Here is a 23,572-nt window from a genome sequence, read left to right as displayed (position 1 = left end):
CCCAACCTACCTGTCTGCTGTACTGACTGGTTGCTTGGCTATCCTCAGAGTCTCACTGAGTCCAGACTCTTTCTTGATCAGTCACCCCTGCACTGCCTCTGGGCCCATCACTTAGGGGCTGTAACTGTAAGCATACAGTCCCTGGTTCTCCTTGCACTACCCAGAGCTGTGCTGCCCTGGCTGGCTTGAGAAGGAAGGTATTTTGGAAGAGCGTTGGATGTAGACCTGGATGACCTTCAGAGCAGTTGCCGGACAGAACAGGACACAGATGTTAAACGGCACCTGGGTTTCGCTGTTAACAAGAGCCCAACAATTACTGTCCCGGAGGATAGCCCAGCTGCAACGTGCTCGCCTTGGAAACAAGACATCACAAAGCAACACAGGTTCGATCCCGGGTCCTCACTTAGAAACCTCTGGTTAATAAGCGCGTTATAAATACGCAACGAAGACAAAAAAAAAAAATCCTGTAACAGCGCCTCGATGCCCCCGGGCTGTGTGAGCGCTTTAAAAATGCAAATAAAATAAAACATTTCACCGTTAGTACCTGCATTCAAATGCCAAATTGTTTAGCCAATTCAAATCGTGATGTGTTTTTAGTACTTGCATGCCAGGGGAGTGATTGGAAAGGCAGAGAGGGAACAGGAGACCACTCATTCTCGCAGCAGACCATAAGTAGTGCTTTCAACCTTAAAAGGAGAGAGTAACTGCTTGTACCATTGAAGCTGCACTAGGATAGTCTCATTAAAATGCGTAAAGATATTAGATGCCCCCACACAAATAAGTTTACCCCTCCCCCACCGCCCATGAAGTTAGCGCCTCTCCCAACTCTTTAAGTGTTAGCCCCCCCGAAATGTAGGTTTTATTGCACCCCTGAACGCAAGCATACAGACCACTCACCATATACAGACATGCACACCCAGCCATCCATACATTTAAGTGTGCACCCTTTCATCATACACGCACATGTCATGGGGTTAAGGGGAGCCCTATTACTTCAAAAATAAATTGTTTCTTTTTTACATTTTTATAGTCACTCTGCCTTCATAAAGAAATTATTTCTTTATGAAGGCAGAGTGAAATCAAAAAGAAAAAGAAATGTTGGCCCCCTCCCAGAACATGTGCTGGTGGGGCCCGTTACACCAGTGATGCATAAGTAAAAATAGAAATTCTGAAGTTAATGTACAATTATTGCAAGAAGGCCTAAAGAAGCAGAATTGGAGCAGGTGCTGGTTTTAATGCTTCGGGGGGGGGGGGGGCAGGGCTCCATGCACCAAACAAATAATTGCTGAGACCCTCCTGGGCTCCTGCACACTGAGACCTATGATGAAACTTGGGAGGCGTTAAAGCACAAGCACCTCCTGAGACCCTCCTGGGCTCCTGCATATGGAGGCGTTACAGTACAGGTGCCTGCTGGAACCCTCCTGGGCTCCTGCATATGGAGGCGTTAAAGCACAAGCACCTCCTGAGACCCTCCTGGGCTCCTGCATATGGAGGCGTTACAGTACAGGTGCCTGCTGGAACCCTCCTGGGCTCCTGCATATGGAGGCGTTACAGTACAGGTGCCTGCTGGAACCCTCCTGGGCTCCTGCATATGGAGGCGTTAAAGCACAAGCACCTCCTGAGACCCTCCTGGGCTCCTGCATATGGAGGTGTTAAAGCACAAGCACCTCCCGAGACCCTCCTGGGCTCCTGCATATGGAGGCGTTACAGTACAGGTGCCTGCTGGAACCCTCCTGGGCTCCTGCATATGGAGGCGTTACAGTACAGGTGCCTGCTGGAACCCTCCTGGGCTCCTGCATATGGAGGCGTTAAAGCACAAGCACCTCCTGAGACCCTCCTGGGCTCCTGCATATGGAGGCGTTACAGTACAGGTGCCTGCTGGAACCCTCCTGGGCTCCTGCATATGGAGGCGTTACAGTACAGGTGCCTGCTGGAACCCTCCTGGGCTCCTGCATATGGATGCGTTACAGTACAGGTGCCTGCTGGAACCCTCCTGGGCTCCTGCATATGGAGGCGTTACAGTACAGGTGCCTGCTGGAACCCTCCTGGGCTCCTGCATATGGAGGCGTTAAAGCACAAGCACCTCCTGAGACCCTCCTGGGCTCCTGCATATGGAGGCGTTACAGTACAGGTGCCTGCTGGAACCCTCCTGGGCTCCTGCATATGGAGGCGTTACAGTACAGGTGCCTGCTGGAACCCTCCTGGGCTCCTGCATATGGATGCGTTACAGTACAGGTGCCTGCTGGAACCCTCCTGGGCTCCTGCATATGGAGGCGTTACAGTACAGGTGCCTGCTGGAACCCTCCTGGGCTCCTGCATATGGAGGCGTTACAGTACAGGTGCCTGCTGGAACCCTCCTGGGCTCCTGCATATGGAGGCGTTAAAGCACAAGCACCTCCTGAGACCCTCCTGGGCTCCTGCATATGGAGGCGTTACAGTACAGGTGCCTGCTGGAACCCTCCTGGGCTCCTGCATATGGAGGCGTTACAGTACAGGTGCCTGCTGGAACCCTCCTGGGCTCCTGCATATGGATGCGTTACAGTACAGGTGCCTACTGGAACCCTCCTGGGCTCCTGCACACCGAGACCTATGATGATTTTATTTTATTACGGCAGAGGTTTATGATGGAGGCGTTACAGCACAAGTGCCTATTGGAACCCTCCTGGGCTCCTGCATACGGAGACCTATGATGGAGGCGTTACACCACAAGTGCCTACTGGAACCCTCCTGGGCTCCTGCACACGGAGACCCATGATGGAGGCGTTGCAGCACAAGTGCCTACTGGAACCCTCCTGGGCTCCTGCACACGGAGACCCATGATGGAGGCGTTGCAGCACAAGTGCCTACTGGAACCCTCCTGGGCTCCTGCACACGGAGACCCATGATGGAGGCGTTGCAGCACAAGTGCCTACTGGAACCCTCCTGGGCTCCTGCACACGGAGACCCATGATGGAGGCGTTGCAGCACAGGTGCCTACTGGAACCCTCCTGGGCTCCTGCACACGGAGACCCATGATGGAGGCGTTACAGTACAGGTGCCTACTGGAACCCTCCTGGGCTCCTGCACACGGAGACCCATGATGGAGGCGTTGCACCACAAGTGCCTACTGGAACCCTCCTGGGCTCCTGCACACGGAGACCCATGATGGAGGCGTTGCAGCACAAGTGCCTACTGGAACCCTCCTGGGCTCCTGCACACGGAGACCCATGATGGAGGCGTTACACCACAAGTGCCTACTGGAACCCTCTTGGGCTCCTGCACACGGAGACCCATGATGGAGGCGTTGCAGCACAAGTGCCTACTAGAACCCTCCTGGGCTCCGGCACACGGAGACCCATGATGGACGCGTTGCAGCACAAGTGCCTACTGGAACCCTCCTGGGCTCCTGCACACGGAGACCCATGATGGAGGCGTTGCAGCACAAGTGCCTACTGGAACCCTCCTGGGCTCCTGCACACGGAGAACCATGATGAAACTTAGGCGGCATTACAGCCAATGTGCCTTTCTGATGTCCGTGCTGTAATGCAAAGAGAGTTGTCGTGTGTGCTCTTTGTATTTACAAAGCATTAGCAAAAATGTAGATTCTTTGCAAATTCAAATACTTGCAGGCTTCCCAAAATCCTACACTGTAGTGGGCAGTGGGTCAGAGGCAGGGGTACACCAATGGGCAGACCCAACGTTCATGCACAAGCAGCAATGGGGGACTGTGTACTGAGGGCCACTGGTGAGAATTGAGGATCCTTCACCCCAGGAAAGGGCAGGGTGAAAAGAGGCGCCCAGCGCTGGTCGACTCCCCTTTGGGGCACAGCCAGTCGAGAGAGAGAAGTGGCACTCTACAGAATAACTGCACCCTTCACCCCCATGTACATGATGCTTGGGGCTGAAGATTGCTGCATACCCCAAGTAAGAGTACTTGTGTGTGCACGAACGAGTGCATATGTTGGGCCTGAGTTTGCACATTAGGCTTTTCTGGGGGAAAACAGGGCATGAGCATTTCTGGAGGAACCGACAATGCGAGAAACGAGCTCTGGGGCAAGGAATGGGACAAGGGTTATGTTCCTGGCACTTGCAGCTCTAGGTGCAACATGGCTTGTGTGATAATGCAGAGGGTAAGCAGACGGCGACATGGGGCAGCGCGAGCGTAATGGGATGTGAAATCGGGCGGTTCTTTGGGCAATGTGTAGAACAGCTTCACTGGATGCTATACCAGGGCAACATAGGTATGCCACGATCAGAGCGTGCAACAGGTCTCTTGGAACACCATTACTCCCAAAAACAGATACATTTTTCAAAATATGCCACGCCAGAGTAAAATAATCTTCTTGATGGCGGAATGGGTTTTGCTGGAGCAACAATGGCATGCCTCGCAATTAAAACCTGAATTACATCTCTCATTACATCTTCAAAAGGCAGACAGGAAGTAAGTCCCGTGGGACTGCTCCCATCCCCTGACAATCACCCGCACGCTGCAGGAGCAGTGCCGTTACTTCAAACACCAAGCCAAACCCTGAAGGGCTTCATCAGTGCAATGTCTGCTGAAAACGGAATCCTGTAACGTGTCATCTTTATTTAACGAGAACCGCTTCATTTTGGTCATCAGTGGAAGCGCATGGGTTGGGCAATGTTCAATGTTGCTGTTTCACTGACGTTGTAGCCAGCGTGCCATTTCACTCCATTGCATGACATGTACTCATAGGTGGCGGCGGCCTCCTCGTTCAGAGGGGTCGATTCCTGCCCCTGCAGGCCCTCTTTTTGATTTGGCAGCATCACGCCTAAAGCACCAATCCAGGGCGCCAGCAGGGCGAAAGCCGGCCCCTTCCAGCAAGGTCCCTCGGTAAGGCTCCTGCCGGAGGCTGCAGTGCTCAGAGGGCTCCCTTCTCCTTTCACCCCAGCCGCACATCATGGAACAGTCTCCAGGCAGGTAGCTTGTTATCCCGTGAGCTTGGGCCTCTGCAACTTTACTGCAGGTTACCTGCGAGTTATGGCCGGACATTATCATTGCTTCTGCACTAGCCCTACCAACAGTTGAACCAAGGTGTGCCTATGCCATTCTGCCTTCCTTGCCTTACGTATTTCACTCATTCCTTCTTTCACCACATTTTGTCTCTCTTGCGCAAATTCAAAGCCGGGTGTGTTGTTTAACATTTCTGCACCCATCTGCGGAACTAAAGTATTCCCAGTGCATCTGTTTCTTGCTTCCCTTGACCACTAGGTTGGTGGCTGGTGAGTTTGTGCTCATGCTGTGCGGTGTAGCCCCTCACCACTTTCTTCCTCCTAACCTTCACGGCCGCAGTGGCACTCCCCCCCCTCCCCATCTTTTCTAATTGCTATACTATTACCTATCCTCCCTATCTCATGCCGTCTGGAAAAAAAAAGCTTTAATAAAATTAAAATAAGACATCCCGACCACTAACCCTGGCCTACCGATCACAGACATATATGTCAACGCAATTTACGGACAGATCTTCACAGATATTCTTTTTTCTGTCCCCTCTCCAGATCTACAGAGTACTCATCTCATCTCTACTCTCTCTGCTCCAACACCTTCACCCATTAATGGTGGTACTAGATAGGAAGTACACTTGGCGCGTTTCACATCATCCAGGTGTATCATTAATGTCCATCACACTGGCACCATATATATATATATATATATTCTCTCTCTCTCTCTCTCTCTCTCTCTCTTCTCCCCCCCCCCCCCCCCCCCCCTCCCTCCGACTGGTCTACCATGCCCCTGTGCCGCTCCTCGGAAAACCTTCAACAGTGGTGACCTCTTGCATCGAGCCACGCTTAATGCTCGTTCTGACAAACACTCTGACACCTGCCACCTCCTTGAAGACCTTGACCTCGATACCCTTGCTCTTACCGAGACGTGGTTCAATGCCAGCTCATTCACTGCTTTTGGATCCCTCCTCCCTGATGGCTATAGGGTAATCTCAAAGCCTCGCCCTAAACGTGCTGGGGATGTTCTGATCTTTCCTGAGTGGGTCCCTTCTTCCATCATACCCACCCAGACTTATTCTTCCTTCGAGAGCCTGATTTGCAAGCTGGTCATCTCTCCCACCTCCTCTCTGACCATTGCCACGATCTACAGGCCTCCTGGCTCTACCACCCTGTTCCTCTCTGAATGGGATAATTTATCATCCTCTCTCCTCACAACAGCCTCCAACCTCCTTCTCCTGGGTGACTTCAACATCCACCTTGACTCCTCAATCACTGCATCCACTGCACCTCGCTTTCCCTCCCCATTCTGCCTTCTGGTCCTACCGACTGAGCTGGATCACCCCACTCTCCTGGTCCGACCATTCTCTCCTCTCACCAGGGTTCCCTCAGCCCTCTGACTGCACCTCCCCCAGGCCTGCCAAACTTGATCACGAACATCCGTCCGATAAAACGAGTGTCAGCTGCTGCCTTCGCATCAACCTTCACCACCCCCTTCTCTCCCCAGTACAGACTCTGCTCTCAGCAACCTCCATCTTTCTATCACTAATACCCTTGACATTCTTGCCCCAGTCGTGAGGATCCTCCTGAAAAGTGTCTCCAAGCGGAACACCTGGTACGACTCCAAACTTGCAGCCCTGAAACACAAGTGCAGAGATGCGGAACAGAAGTGACAGACCTCAGGCTCACCCTGACAAACTGGACTGTCATCTACTCCAAAGGCAATACTGACCGACTCTCCATCCACTCCAAGAAAAAGGCCCACCATCAAGTCCAGGTTCAAGCCTCTGGTGCACCCAACAACATGGCTGAACTCTAAAATCTGCAAGGAGCTAGCCAACCCTTCAGCAGTCTCCTCCTCACCTCATCCCTCCCAGGCTCTCTGCACCACACTGGCCACACCCTTCACTGCAAAAGCTCAGGAAATCCTGAGCACCCTTGCATCCGTCTCTCCCTGCTCCCACCTCCCTGCATCCTATGGGCTCCCATCCCCACTGTGCCTTTTTCTCCTCCTTCTCACCTATCACACCTGATGAGGTCACCAGAGTTGTCCACTTCATGAAGGTCTCCTCCAAACAGGTCTCCCTCTGTTCCTCCAGAACCATGAAGGACAATATTGTCTCTTGCCCCTGCACTTGCTGATTTCTTCAACTACTCTATTGCCTCTGGATCTTTCCCCTCCTCCCTCAAGCACTCCCTTGTGTGCCCCGCCCAGAAAAAAACCTTCTGCAGCCCAGTCTTGCCCAGCCAACTACCGCCCCATATCCATCAAGCCCTTACTTGGGAAACTCGAGAAGCTGGTCTTCCCTCAACTGACTCAGCACACTGAACTTGGTGGTTGCCTACATAACCATCAATCTGGAATCTGAGCATCCAGAGGCACGGAAACTGCTCTTCAGAAAACCTGTGATGATCTGCTCGAATCTCTTGACTCCAACTCTGCAGCTGTTCTCATTCTACTTGATCTCTCCTCTGCACCGATACAGTCAACCACTACATCCTCATAAAATGGCTCCACAAAACCCTAGGCATCTTGGAGCGGGCACTGGACAGGACAACCTCCTTCCTCAAAGACCGGCCGTCACAGGCGTTTCCTGGCTCTTCACCCCCACCATTATCTCCACCTGCGGCGTCCACCGCGGCACCAACCTTTCTCCTTGGCTTTTTAACACCTATCTTGCTCTGCTTGCACACCTCATTTCCACTTTCTCATCCAGCTTCCAGTGTTAAGCAGATGACACACAACTCTTCTTCAAACTTTCCTCCGTCTCTCCTTGCTTCCTCCATCATTCCTGACTGTATCTGCCATCCAGTCCTGGTGTACTTCCAATAATCACTGCCTCAACGCCTGCAAGCCTGAGATCCTTCCTATTGGGACTCCTGCTCTCTTTCTTCCCCTCACTCTGGCCATCTTCTATGGGCTCTCCCCTCCTCCTTCATCTGAAACCAGAAACCTTGAAGTTATCCTCGACTCCTCTCTTTTCTTCCTCCCTCACATTCAGGATCTTGCCAATAAGGCCCACTTTCAACTCCACCTCCTAAAAGGAATTCTTGCTTCCCTCACTTTCCCTCAGATGCTCAATGTCTCTAGAGCTCTTGTGGCTAGACTTATGCAATAGCCTTTTCCTTAATCTAGCCATCTTCTCTACGACCCCTCCAGCTTATCCAGAATGGAGCTGCAAGATGTATCCTTAGCCTCAGGCCCATGGGCTGCATCTCTCCAGCCCTTAAATCTCTCCACTGGCTCCCAGTTGCTGCAAGGATCAAATTCAAATCCCTCTGTATCATCTATAAGGCTGTCTGCGGTCGGGGACCACACTATCTACAACTGGCTCTCACTAAATTCTCTCCTTCCAGATCTTCATGTTCCTCCGGCACCAACACTCTGCAAACCAAACGCTAACAGCGAGCTTGTGGCCGATCTCTTTTCTCAGCAGGCTCCCTCCTACGGAACAGCCTCCCCTTACTCTTTGTCTTGAGCCAGATCTCCTCAAATTCCGGAAGCTCCCCAAGACCTTCCTTTTGACCTCCTTCCCATCCTCCCTCCTCTGCTAAACCCCACAGTTGCTGAGACTGGGGACCAGGGCCCTTATGTGTCCTTCGGGGGCCCTGGCCTCCCACACCAAATTGCCTTCAGCCTCTGCCCGCTCCCAGCACTTGTCTTGGCACCCACTGGCCTATGCTACCACAGGCCTGCACTTACTTATTGCCAGCTGACCACTCTCACCTAGTCACTTAACAGCAGCTAACTCCATAGCACTTACCCCACACTAACTCATCCCTTCTCCCTCTCTGCACTTGGATGTTCTGAATGCTCACAGGTCCTAGTAGGTCTGCCTCCATCTTTCATCGTTATATTTGCTTTAATTCCCATAATCCCTCCCTGTTGCCCTGTGGGTGCTTTGAAACAATTTACTTGATGTATAAGCACCTTCCAAATGCACAATAAAATAAAAAACAAATGGCAATCTGGAAATTGGCATGGCGATTGCTTGAACTGACTAAATGGCATACGGAGGCAAACTTTCGTGTATTTAGTAACCTGGCATGTCATGTAGTGGCCTACATGCAGTTGCAATTTTGGATGCAATAAAAATGTGCAGCAAATGATACACCACCTGGCCGAATATTAAAACAGGGGTAATATCTAATAACATGAGAATTGTGCCACATCTTTGAAACCTTGCCAAGTACATTGAGAAAAAGGCCAAATACATACTGCTCTAGTGTGGACGCAAAGTTTTCATCGGGCGCATACTATTTTGGTTGGCACATCCAGGATTTGCTGAAGCAAAAAGCCAAGTAGTGCTAGCGACTTCTGAAGTAGGGGGATAGGTCATTGGTTCCTCTGCAGGATTGCCTGTGCATCTTTAGCTTTATATAATAATTGCAATGAAAAACAGCTGTAATTATGCACCATTATTTTGACTCGCTTTTGAAAGAAGTTGGGAGGGTGAGGTAGATAGGAAAATTACCACAACCTTATGCGTTTGCTTGCTCCAATTCAGGGAAGATACCTATGCACCACCACTGCACAAATTCACCAGCTGCAGTGTGGTCCAGAGAAAACCTCAGGCCATCCACAAAAGAGGAACCCATTAACAGGAGCTCCCTATCAGAAACCCATTCTTAAATTAAATTCAAGGTTCAAAATTCACAAACATACAGAGAGGTTCAGTACAAATGAACTAAGTCATTGACACAACACACCCCACCCTCCCAGAAAGGTCTTCCTCAGTAATCTGAACGGCAACATTTCCGGCTGGTCGGGACCCTACTGTCCTTCCTGTCCACAGGAGACTTCACAACAAAGCACAATGGCAGTGAAATGCAAGCTGCCAGAGATGGGTAATTCTCAGCAGATCACCTCGAAATAGTCCCGTCAGACCCACCACCATCCCATGATTGCAAAGGTCTCTATATCTGGGTTCCTGCCACCCTGTCCACATTGACCTTAACCACACTGCCAAACACCAACTCATCACGCCAGTTTAGATTGCCTTCTCTCTGGCCCTAGAGCATCTCCTCATTGAGCCTTTGTGTCTTGTGCTCCTTCAGCGCCAGGCCGTAGTCTCTTTTGCAACCCCCCAGAGCCAAGCTGTAGTCCCTTCCATAACATGAGAGCTAGGCCCTGGCCTCATTCACAATCCTAGACACACTTATCAGGCAAGAGACTGAGGCCATGGGCACACTCCAACCCTCATTCAGGCCCACAACACTACGCAGTCAGACTTTGGGTCACTTCTTTGTATCATTGGCACTCATTACAAGTTTGCCAGTCAGGAAAAATGCTGGTAAAAGTGGTGATAATACCGTGACCGGCACTTTTCCCAGACAGGTTTGCCAGTGGGGGTTCCCCAATTTACCTGCAGCCAAGAGTTGGAGTTAAATCAGGCTCCCAAGGAATGGCGATTTACTGCTGTTTCCTGCACCTGTAATATCCCGGGATATCAGGCGCTGGTAACGGTACGTCAGTTTGCCGGCATCCCGCCTGAATTACCAGCAGGATACCACCAAACTCGTAATGACCGCCTTTGGTTTTTCTCATTTAAGGCCCTGGTTTGCTTTTTTCCTTTCATCTTTCCATTCTCTCCTTGGTGCTGCAGGTCCTCTCTCACCACCACAGCCTCATTTCTCTCTTTCTTTTGAATATATTGGCCTTTCTTTTTGTGCCTCATATATATGTATATCTCTAGCCTCCTCCAGCATCCCCCAGGTCACCCCACTGGGGCGCGCCACACACACACGGGCATCTCCTGGTGCTGCGCACTTCCTGTTGGGGAGATAGTCCTCAGCCCCCAGGTATATTTTTCCTGACTCATGTACTACTAGTTATCCTCTCAAGCTTACCAGGCTCTCCAAGTGTCAGTTGTGACTGAGCAGCCCAGGCCCAAGTTCCAGGGGGTGGTTTACAGGTACATCACATATGTTTCATGAATGCCAGGTAAGAGGGTCCACACACACTACAACCTATTTTTGTATTAAAAAAATACAACACTGTAAAGAGGAAAACAATACACTCACAACTAAGTAATACTTTGCATAAAAGAAGATCCTAAAATGTGCCAGTTAACAGTTTTCGATTAGAGTCAATAAAGACCGTCCTGAAAAATAAACCACGGTAAATGAAATGTTTTTCTTTCTAGAGTGGAATGTTCCAGAAGGACCAATAGTTTGAATGGGGGCAATCTTTGGCGTGAAGAACAGCTGTTGTGGGAACATGGCCGAAGGAGCAATTTCTGGGCATCTTTCACAGGGAAGCCCTCAAGAGTTAAATGAAAATGAAGAAGGGGTCCAAAGATTAAGAAAAGAACGAAGAAAAGACAGGCCAGCAGTGCCGGAGGATCAGGAGAGCAAAACCCTGGAACTGAAAAAGTGCATTTCTGTAGTAGGTCAGGGGCATAACATCAAGTTGAAAGCTACTAGCCAGCCACTAAAAAAAGGCACTCCCTCAGTTCTATACAATACACAGCACACCATTTCTTACTCACCAAGAGTCAAATATCACTAGCCAATGGCTAGTGCCAAGTGCAATTGTGTTCCCTGCAGTGGGGTAGGTGGTCTATGCTTTCCAGATGAAGTTGCTGTAAATGCTGTTCAAAGACCGCAGATTCCCCAAGAGCCATCGATATAGAAAGGATTCCATGACCGTTGGGAAAAGGATTTATTTCTCATTCCAATTCCAGTGATTCCCAGGTCAGGGTTGGGGCCAAAGGACCTGCAGTGCAAACTGGAAGCAGTGGGCAAAAGGTTGCTGATGCAGAGTTCTCACGTCGTGCTTGGGTTTAGGATTATTTGTGATTTGCTCAGAATGTTGCACCAGAGGGAGACAACCACAGAAGTAGGACCAAGTAAGCGAGTTTGGCGGTGTGATCACAGGAAGGCTTGTGCGATGTCCCGAAATGGAGATGTTCTCCTTGGTTCGGCAGGGAAATCTGGCAGCGACTAGGCACCCGCTGCTGGGCGATGCAAACACGGTCCTGAGCTTCAGCAAGACTAGGGCTTTGAGCAGGAGCTTCAAGCCAGTTGTCGCCGCCGGATCTCTGTAACAAGGCACCACTATGGGTTCCTTCTGGTATTCCTGAAGAGGTAGAATTCGCCGTCTGATTTGGTCGAGTGGTTTAGTCCTTAATTGAGCAGGTGGTTTTCCAGGAATTAAAGGTTCAGATATACAGCTGTAGACAAGGTGAGTGGGAAAGGTGGTCTGCTTGTACCCCCCTCTGGAATTGCATCCAATCGCACAAAGTAGAATTCAAACTGGAGGGGTGGTCAGCTAGCCGCAAACAATCCCTCCAATGCACTCGAGGGGTCTCTTACACACAGACACACAAGAGATAGTCATGTGACTCATGAGGACTTCGAGGCAGCAAGTACAACCTCCATTTTGATGAATGGACATTGAGGTGCAAAGACATTGGGGTGCAAAATGGACCCAGACATGTGAATCTAAGCCAGCGCAGTGGAACCATTTTAGACACGCAAAAAAAGCCACCACAGACTAGCCACATAGGTTGTTGTCGATGAGTATTCCTAGGCTATCACTGGAAACGCAAGTCAACGCAATAGCCACAAACATTTTCTCCCGCCTACAGCTGCTCAGAGGATTACTCCACTACCTCCCCTTCCCCCACAGAACCCTCACAATCATATCCCTAATACTCACAAGAATTGACTACGCAAACAGCCTCTACCTAGGAATGCCGGATAGACTTTCTACCAAGAAACTCCAAAAGGGTGGAAAATACAGCAACCAGGTTCCTATTGAGACTAAACAGAAGAGATCACATCACTCCAGCACTGAAAAGCTTACACTGGTAGGCTTTTTTAGTTTTACCAGTAAAAAAGCACATAAAGCACTCTGCATCACCCATAAAGCCTTATACAGACAAAGAGCAGATTTCCTCCAAGACAAGATTAGCTGGTATCGCCCAGGAAGAAAACAAGATCCAACAACAACCTACAAATCGAGCCAAAACACTACAAAAAAAGCAAATTCGGCAGAAAAGTGTACACATGTCTAATTGCTAACATCTGTAATAACATGCCCAAAGAAATTATAACCACAAAAGACCACATCACATTCAGGAAACTGCTCAAAACCTGGCTACTCAGCAACCAATGACAACTTCGATAGGACACCGGCAACAACAACAGAACAAACTGGAGAGGCAACCAGATGGGCCAAAGAACCACAAACAACCTGGCTAGATACCGTCAAGCGGCAACCAAAGAGCTGCGCCAGAGGCTCCAACAAACTGACCAACTTACTAACCCGTTTCCCCTTCCTGCTCTTCTAACATAACGGATGCCAATATACCAGACCCTTTACTAGCCACACTAGACAAACGGAGAATCAAAATAATGTTCACACCCAGCATCTCTAGATGCTTAAGCACATCTAGAGTGAACCACCCATAGTCCTTAAAACCATCATCAACAACGCAACTACACCCCAAGATGCCAGACTATCTTACAGCTATGGCCACCCGCGACTCTGGATCCCTTAAGGACACTATCTAACCAGCGCTCACGACCAATCCCACCATGACCCACACAACACACTAACACCAACACAAAACACCACCACACACCTGAGGCACTGAATATTACCCATACGGTTACACAAGGCCTCTCGCACAACTACCACATGCAAAACAACTCACAGATGGCAGTTCTTCCTGGTTCGGAACCCATCCTCTCCCCCCATCCTCACTAACCTCCCAACCCCCGCCACCTCTTGCAGAGCCATGCGAGCGCCTGGAGACTGCCCCTGCGTTGTAGCAGTGTGCGGTATAAATCAACATAACATGATTAACAGAGTAGATACCCTATGTGGACACAGCTTACCTTAGGAGTCACAAGGACTATTAAAGCAGAGCACACAAAAACAGAGAGCCACATTCTAAGTCAGGCTTTGGATGAAACATGGCTGGGACAAAAAAAAAACTAAAAGAAGAACACAAGTACAAACCCGAAATAGCCAGCAAAAAGTACAGGGGGCTACCAAATGTGGCATAAATTGGGCTGTCATAAAACAAAGACAAAGACACACACACACACACACACACACACACACACACACACACACACGTGTGCCATTACCCCACCCAAAGCCAAGCTCCTGCGTCCTTCCCCACACACAATCTGCTGCACCCTTCCCCAACACAAAGTCTCTGGCACTACACCCCACAGCAAGCATTTCACCCACCCCAAGCCTCTCACTATGTCCACCTACACTGTGAGGCCCTGGTCTTTCTCGCTTTGTCACCCTTTGATTTCTCAACCCCAACTCTTTGTGGGACATCAGGCCCTGGTCTTTTTCACCACGGTCTGGTTCTCTTTCACTGCAAAGTCCACAGTCAAGCTTAGGCCCAGACCTCTGCCACCATCAAGGTTTAGCAGCTCTTCCACCCTCATTCTCCATCTAAGTCTCCCCACTGAGGCCATGCACAGAGACCATTCAGATTGTGCGCATTACAAACAACCAATAACTTCACATCCTACGTGTTTTCATGACCACCCCAACACCCACTACCGCTTCCTACTTCCCCAGGTCTACCCTACTTCTCACATTTACAATTTCTTATTGCCGCAAATGCTCTCTTACTGGGCTCTCTCCACTATCAACTCTACAGGACTAAAGATTCACCCAAGAGCATTTTTCACTGCCCAAGAATGTGTTTTGTATTTGTATTTAAAATCATGACTTTTACTTTCTCACGTCTATGGGCTTGCAATAGCTCTCCCCAAGTGTTGACCCTTCTCTTCCCTTGCCTCTAAAGGCTCTCCATCTGCCTCCATTTAAAGCAGGGCCCTGCAACCTTTGGCTTGTCAGACGTTTTGGCCTAAGACTCCCCATCAGCCCTATTTGGCATAGTCAGTAATGAGGTACAACGGTAGTTGCAGTCCAAAGCACCTGGCAAGCCACAGGTTGCAGACTCCTGCGCTAATGGATTACAATCTTTACCCACTAAGGGTTCCCAACAGCTCCCTCTGAGGGCTCCTACCACATACCCCGTAAAAGCATTACAATCTCAGCCTCCCTCACGTCTCCCACTGAAGACCCCTGTGCCTCCCTACTTGCCACCATCAGGAGAAGTCGGCTGCTCTTGCATAGAAAGTGCACTCCAACCTCCCAACAAATGGGTCTTCAGATAAACCCACGCGACCCTCAAGTGTACATACACAAGGACTGGCAACATGCGTCAGAGAGCCAGTGCTACGCAGTTGTTGACATAGAAACGTTGACACATCCATGTGTCGGCCTTACTCTTACAACACTTCTTTGGAACCCACACCTGCGTGACTTCCTGACATTATTGTTCTACTTCTTTTCCACTTCCTGGATTCATAACTTTGTTTCAACGACTTTCCTACTTCTTGAACCGCTGCAGTTAAATCTAAACCAAGTATGAGTCTCTACTAATTATTTTACTCACTTACTTCTAACACCACTATTTGGGACTCGGCTGTTACTTCTACCTTATTTATACAGCGCCATAAGCCTGTGGGCATCTGGGCGCAACATTTAGACGAAGATACAATTACAATACGGGCTACAGGACATGAATAGAAAACAAGCGGTCAGTGGGCAGTTACTTTCATTCCCATGAGAATTATTTAAGCAGGTGCGTTTTAAGTAATTTCTTAAAAATGTAGCCGTGTCAGGAGATTGTTCCAATTTATTGCGGCTTTGATGTGAAATGCTTTTCCTAGTCCATTGCTTTTCTTGAAATGAGCAACCACCAGGTGGCCCTGTATGGTGTATGGCAGGTCTAAGAGAGCGCCCGGGCATGTAGCGGATTATCCTCTTTTTGATGTATAATGGGGCATTGCCATAGATACATCTGCGTGCCAAAGTAAGGGCCTTGAAATGGACTCCATCGTCCACTGCTAACCAGTGCAGGCTTCTCTTTTCTTCACCGATGTCTTCTTTTATGGATTTCCCTTTTATAATTCTTACCGCGTTGTTCTGGATTATTTGACATTTGGTGATTTGTCCTTTATTGGCTCCAAGTAGGAGTGCATTTCCGTAATCCAGTGTGGTTGCCCTTGAAACGGTTGTGCAGTTCCTTTATTCAGGTACGGACGAATGAACCTGAGGAGTCGTAGATAATATGAGCAGATCTTATTTAGATACAGAACATGTGCTTCAGCACTCAGAGATGCATCCATATGGATCCCCAATGTGTTTACTTTGTTGACTTCTTTGATTTGGGAATCATTGCTGTTAAAGGCTTCGAAATGTTTGTTTAATTTTGCTCTGGCTTGTGTGGTTCCGAAGATCATTCGCTCCGTCTTCTTGGCGTTTAAGCAGAGCCAGTTGTTATTCATTATAGCTGCACAACTATTTCACTATCCCGGGGGTAGTTCCCACCCAGTTCGACCTTCTCACTGTGGTCTCCACCCAATATACACTTTGAATGTGGCCACATGGCAATACATAACATCCTACAAAAAGTAAATAAATGGCACTCACTGCACGAATAGGGCACCAATGATTAAATGTATACAGACCAGGGCATATTGCCCTCCCAGAAGATTAGTGCAAGATTTAGGACAATGCACAAGTGTGGCACTCAACTAGTTCATTTGAACATTTTGACTAGAACTGCAGCACCAGAGAGGATCAACTCTTGGCCTGAAATAAACATTCGTAGGCCTGCAATCAGCTCACTGAACCTAGTGCCCTCCTCCGCGCCATCACGCCACAAGTTCCTCCAGCACCAAGCACTGAAAGGTACATGGAGGCACCCGGGACCAATTTCAAAAAGACTGCCCTCCACCACAAACTCTAATCTATTAACGTCACATGACCCCAAGGTTTCCCGCCATCAGCAAAACAAAGGACGCTGCCCATGTCTGAAAGGAATAAGGCTATTCTAGCCCAATTCCTCTGTATTCATTACTTCCACGCCACCTAGAATCTATGGTTACCTTTAGCGCCACACTTCTACCGGGGCCTCCGTGGTGACTTCTACCGCCACTTGCGGGGCCTCCTGTTTTGTGCCCACGATCCTGCATCCACTCCATGGGACGCAGATTTCTATTCCCACTCCCAATTTCCTGAGACCTATTCTTCTATCGTTTTCCTGGCTCAGCCACCACCTTTTTTCCTCAACCGCATCGCACTGTTGACAGCGGCAATACCAGCAGGGATCTTCCTACAGGTCATTGTCACACATCCAGATAGCTACTACAGGGCCATCAATAGGCAGTCTGTCTGTCAGGAACAGTAAGCAAACCTGCATTTTTTCCATGCACAAGTCACAGGAACGTGCAAACCTACGTCCACCAATGCATTCCATTTGCTTCCTTTCTGCTAGGTTCAGTACAAAGTCTGCTTACACCAAATGCTCACTTATTAACACCACCAAAGTCAAATTGCCAACACTACGCATTCTACTCGATACAAAGTTTAAAGGCAAGTGAATGTTCAACCTGCGACTCACGCTCGAAATGGACACGGACAACAAACCAAGAAGGTATCCCGCTAGGCCAGTAAATGGAAACCCTGGCATAGAACCAAGGCACACATGTCTGGATTGCAGCACCAGACTCACTTTTCACAGAGGGAGTCATCCGCCTTTCTCCATCCCTTTTCACAGCACATGGACTGTTTGAGCCCTGAACGTACGAACTTGAAAGACCGTAATTATGAGATTTAAGGTCTTAAGCATGTGCGCATTGTGCCACTGAAAAACGTATGGTGTGAAGAAAAAGTATGGGGTGCTCTGATCTGAGGGAACACCATGCCAATCTCCCCCCCTCTACGCCCACAGTGGGTGCTCTGATGAAGTCCTAACTTTGAGGCTAGTGGGTTGGGACCCTGGGGGACAGGGACTTTGACTGTATCCGTGATGCAGGCACCCGGAGCGGGGGCAGGGGTGAAACAGATGATACCAAAAGTTGCAGCAGGAACCCAGGATGATGAAAAACAAGCGTACCAATTGATAATGTAGTGTAATGCTATGTGCCAAGTGACTTGACAACACCCAGAGATGTTCCAGGAACACAGCTGCAATTCTTCTTTGTTATGAATTGGCAAACATTTTTTGTATCTTATTAACATGGGCGCACATTAATTTTCGACTAGGTTTGCACATTGAGCCACTGCACACTTCTTGATCAAGTTGCATCTTTTAATGAGGTTAAAAAAGATGAAATCCTCTGAAGGCGTGTGATGCATTGGGTGGGGCACTGTAGTACGGGAGGGGGACTAGATAGCACTAGCTTGGTTTACTCAAGTAGATCCAAAATACACCAGTTTGATGAATGCCATGTCAGCATTATACCTACTGTATCATGTATAACAGACGCAGCAATTAGTAATTGTTTAACGTTTTACAATTTTGCACAAGACTTGATACAGCGCTAGTATGACGAAACATTGCGCAACTACAATGTGCTTCAATAAACATTTGAATGAAATACAAACTTCTACAATACTCCCGGCGACACAAAATAGGGAGTAATGTCTCCCACAAAAATAGGAAACAAGCACCACATAACCTTCCTACTCGTTCCACTTCGATGTTTTTATCAGTGGTGTCACTGGTCAAATGCATGTTTTAATTTACAAAGTATGGATTACAAAAAGATAGTTTAAGGTTACAAATATTTTACCCTCCCTAAACAATACCCCCAACTGGTAATAGGAATTACTTTTATGTTCACAACTTCAAAAAACAGGGAGTAAAATAATCCCACTTTCAAATGCTATTCGGTGCCCTGGGCCACCTTAAATGCAGTGTGTACCGTGCAGTTAGACAACGGTTTGCTACTTTTTATTAATTTGTCGTTCCTTGGCAGCAAGGCTTGACTGAACGTGCAATCTTAGTGATCGGCAGCAGGCATATCAGTCAAGTAACACACAGAGGGCCTGAAGATCGCTCTGGATAGCTAAAAACAGCAGAGAATATGAAGTAAGGTTCAAGGTCAGAGACCAACTAACACCAACACAAAACTGTTTTGAACCCAGGCACTACAAAATGCCACACAAGGGCAGTGGTACATCAAGTGCAAAATCTTCAAAGACGGGTACAGCAAAGTAAGATTAATGGAAAAGTCTACATTAGTGAGAAAGAGCACAACCCTGGGGCAGTTTGATACAATAATGAATCATGGATATTGTGGTCGAGCCAGTGGAGACGATAGGGCGGTAGAACCCTATAATGGTCACCCATGAGGTAGAAACTAAACGGCTATGACAGCCAAGGGTGAACAGGAAAACAGAAGTAACCCGCAAAAATCCGCCCTTTCAGTACTGGCGTAATCCCTGAAAAGCCGTGCCTTGTTCACAAAGTTACAACAATAAACGCCGATCGCCAGGTGAAACAGCATCTGCACTCCAAACCCTGAACTGCGTTCATATCTGGTCTCTGCTCCACACATACACACAATCTGTATCCAACCCGATGCCACACTCTCCAAACCCTGAACTGCGTTCATATCTGGTCTCTGCTCCACACATACACACAATCTGCATCCAACCCGATGCCACACTCTCCAAACCCTGAACTGCGTTCATATCTGGTCTCTGCTCCACACACACAATCTGCATCCAACCCGATGCCACACTCTCCAAACCCCGAACTGCGTTCATATCTGGTCTCTGCTCCACACACACAATCTGCATCCAACCCGATGCCACACTCTCCAAACCCCGAACTGCGTTCATATCTGGTCTCTGCTCCACACACACAATCTGCATCCAACCCGATGCCACACTCTCCAAACCCCGAACTGCGTTCATATCTGGTCTCTGCTCCACACACACAATCTGCATCCAACCCGATGCCACACTCTCCAAACCCTGAACTGCGTTCATATCTGGTCTCTGCTCCACACATACACACAATCTGTATCCAACCCGATGCCACACTCTCCAAACCCTGAACTGCGTTCATATCTGGTCTCTGCTCCACACACACAATCTGCTTCCAACCTGATGCCACACTCTCCAAACCCTGAACTGCGTTCATATCTGGTCTCTGCTCCACACATACACACAATCTGCATCCAACCCGATGCCACACTCTCCAAACCCTGAACTGCGTTCATATCTGGTCTCTGCTCCACACACACAATCTGCATCCAACCCGATGCCACACTCTCCAAACCCTGAACTGCGTTCATATCTGGTCTCTGCTCCACACACACAATCTGCATCCAACCCGATGCCACACTCTCCAAACCCTTAACTGCGTTCATATCTGGTCTCTGCTCCACACACACACACAATCTGCATCCAACCTGATGCCACACTCTCCAAACCCTGAACTGCGTTCATATCTGGTCTCTGCTCCACACACACAATCTGCATCCAACCCGATGCCACACTCTCCAAACCCTTAACTGCGTTCATATCTGGTCTCTGCTCCACACACACACAATCTGCATCCAACCTGATGCCACACTGTCCAAACCCTGAACTGCGTTCATATCTGGTCTCTGCTCCACACACACAATCTGCATCCAACCTGATGCCACACTCTCCAAACCCTTAACTGCGTTCATATCTGGTCTCTGCTCCACACACACACACACACACACAATCTGCATCCAACCTGATGCCACACTCTCCAAACCCTAACTGCGTTCATATCTGGTCTCTGCTCCACACACACAATCTGCATCCAACCTGATGCCACACTCTCCAAACCCTGTACTACGTTCATATCTGGTCTCTGCTCCACACACACAATCTGCTTCCAACCTGATGCCACACTCTCCAAAACCCTTAATTGGGTGAAATATTTTCAAGATGCATCCTAGAACATGGAAGAACAGAGGATACACAATGACGTGGATAGCCCAGTTACTAAGAGGACGTGCAGCACACGGCTAAGGAAAGACAAGTGCTGCTTTCTACAATTCCAATTGGACCACTTAGGATGTCCATTCTCTTAACAGAGATTAAACCAAAGGAGGATCTTGTCAGAGATAGCGCCAAAGCCTCCAGCCAAAAGGTTAAAGAGCAATTATAATTCACAGGCATGGCAGAATATTACAACGAGAGCGTCAAGGAGGTTTCAAAGACAACTGGGGCCCACAGAAAAGAGGCACTATACGGATGGACAAAAAAGAGCATTTGCCAGATAAAGAATGAAACTGCAAGGGCCCCATGCAAGCACGTTCATTGCCAGTCTATAAATAATAAATCCCATCTGATGCAAAGAGAGCACAAATGCACCCGCACCACAGATTGCATAATCCAAATATGACAGAGAAGCAACATCCAGTCATTGAGAGAGAAACGATGGCCTCTACACAAGCTATTATTATGATAATTATTGAGCACAGACCTGGCTTCGAGAAGCAACTGAGCACTTAACGGAGATATAAACAACACAGATACATAACAGAGCTTTACAGAGGTGTACAACAGTACTAATGCATAATGGAGCACTTTTCAGAGGTAATGAACAGATACAGCAAGGGGGTGAAATACATAGGGGGACAGAGGAGGGATACCGATCTACCGGGTGGCAGGGAGGAGAGGTGCGGGCGGCATCTAGCAAGTCAGGCGGCGCGAGGGGCGATGTGATGGCCTAGGTGTTGAGGCGGAGAGATTCCTTGAAGATGTGGGTCTTGACTTCTCTGGGGAATAGACCTTTGTCTCCAGATACACCACATGCCATTGGTGAACATATCGTGACCACACCATTCCGCGAAGGAGACATAACGCGGTTACTTCCACTCAAAACTCAGGAGCCCAACTACACCCTCAAAAATATCCCTTGCTGGAAAATCATGCGAGCAGACTGCCCTTGAGGCTACCAATAACGAACAGCTAAGAAAGCACCCAATAGGAGAATGATTAGGGTACCATCAACATACTGAATGGGGACTTTACATGCAGCATACTGTCCTGAGCAAACAGCATATGCACAAAATGGATATTCAGTATAAATGAACCTGTTATACGTGAACAGAAACCTACCTCCTACTGATAGCAAACAAGTTAGTAACCCGGTAGGAACCCACAAGAGACTCAACTACCTGTCAAACAGTGGGCATTTGGGCAAAATCTTGACAACAGAAAGGTTACTGGTGGCCTGCAATGGCCAGGCACATAAAGCAGTGGAGGGAGACATGCAGTGTGTGCTTGGGAAGCAACAAGCAGCTCTGAAGACCAGCACCACTCAAGTGATGAAGGTGGTCTGGAAGTAGGTGGGAGTGAAACGTACAGGACCCTTTGCGCTCAGGTCACCCCAACAAATACATGTCATAATATGTGTCAGATATATTTCAAATTGGCCTACTCCTAGGACCTGGAATTAATCTCTTTACAGGAAGCCACATGTTACTTTATTTGGCAGGGAGGAATCACTGGCCCAGTAAGTTCAGTTCATAATAGCAGAAATGCATTTTTCAATACAAAAATGGCACACACCAGCGTTCAAAATTTCTAGGAGCCTTTTACTCCTGGCTATAGCCTAGGGGTACCTGATTGGCTTCATACCAGCATCTACATTTGGCTCCCCACTTAACTAGTGCAATACAGACATACCTACGGTACATTAACTGTGTATGATTGGCATTGTGTATAAACGAGCGCACATACATTGAGAAGACATGTAAAGCATAATGGAATAAAGTTATAGTTTGCATCTTACACGAGATTCAAATTTGGAGTAGGCTGTATAATAGTGCTTAGTTGATCAGAGGTAGCTCCTGCTTACTGGTGATGCAGGATACACAGGAAATTATTTCAGCTCCTGCAAATCACACTCTATTTTTATTGCTGCAGCACATAAGAGCAGGCTTAGACCACCCCCAAGGAATTGGGCAGGTAGAAAGGATGAACGGGACAGGCATACCACTCAACCTTTTAATTCCCCAAGGCGGGTGAAAAAGGAGAATTTCGTGGTGTGCAGGCGAGAGTCCATCAAAATTAAGTGACAGGTAGTAGGCCTGGTGGGGATGAATTCATTCCAAGGCTGGCGACACCTGCGAGTTGGCAGTGGGACATGGGATTGCCACAAAGCAATCACATTCTTTTAAAATAAGGAGACACATCCCACAGCCCTAGGGACCCATCATATAATTGCCAGCACTCTTTCATCACGCTGCCCAAATTAAGCGTAATTTAAACAACCAAGGGCGCTGGGGCAAGTGTGCTGTGCAAAACAAAAACTGTTCTGCTGACTTGGGGAGGAGTTTTTTTTTTTAATGGTCAATACTTTCGTCAACAAACATTCCAATGGGTGATGCTGGCATGTGTCCCAGGGTAGCCCTCTGTGCCACTGGATACTCTTTCCCCCCCCCCCCCATGCCCGGCTCTACCCCCTCACCTCCACCAGCCCCAGCAGTGTACACCTCCCCATATCCTTTCCCCACCCCCTGCACGCTCTCACGGTGCTTCCCACCCCGTCACACCCTGGCTTCCGTGTCACTGCCCGCCCTCAGTGCTTCCCCTCCACACTGTATCCTGTACCCATCCCATAGCCCCCAGCCCCCACCCCCCAGCCAGCACGTACCCCTCGCTCCTCCTCGGACAAGAAGTCAGGAGCCTCCTCCAGGCCTTCGTGCTGTGGAGACAAGGTGCATCAGGTTAGAGAAGTTACCACTTCGGAGGGGGTTCAGTAGTTCACAGTGACAGGACCCCCCCACTCCCCACTCCCCA

At 48.8% G+C, this 23,572-nt stretch overlaps 1 protein-coding gene across 1 annotated transcript in view; it reads right to left on the bottom strand.

The window, feature by feature from the left end:
- SNX6 (sorting nexin 6) overlaps positions 1-23,572 on the bottom strand; it is a 470,945-nt gene that overhangs the window by 447,098 nt on the left and 275 nt on the right. The window contains exon 2 of the mRNA XM_069638456.1: positions 23,427-23,477. Coding sequence (XP_069494557.1) covers positions 23,427-23,477 — 51 coding nt within the window. The remainder of the gene's footprint in view (positions 1-23,426; positions 23,478-23,572) is intronic.

This window comes from Ambystoma mexicanum, chromosome 14 (genome assembly GCF_040938575.1).
Source record: "Ambystoma mexicanum isolate Mex_15411 chromosome 14, UKY_AmexF1_1, whole genome shotgun sequence".
In the NCBI taxonomy this organism is placed as follows: Eukaryota; Metazoa; Chordata; class Amphibia; order Caudata; family Ambystomatidae; genus Ambystoma; species Ambystoma mexicanum.
This window is presented reverse-complemented; position numbering and strand designations above follow the sequence as displayed.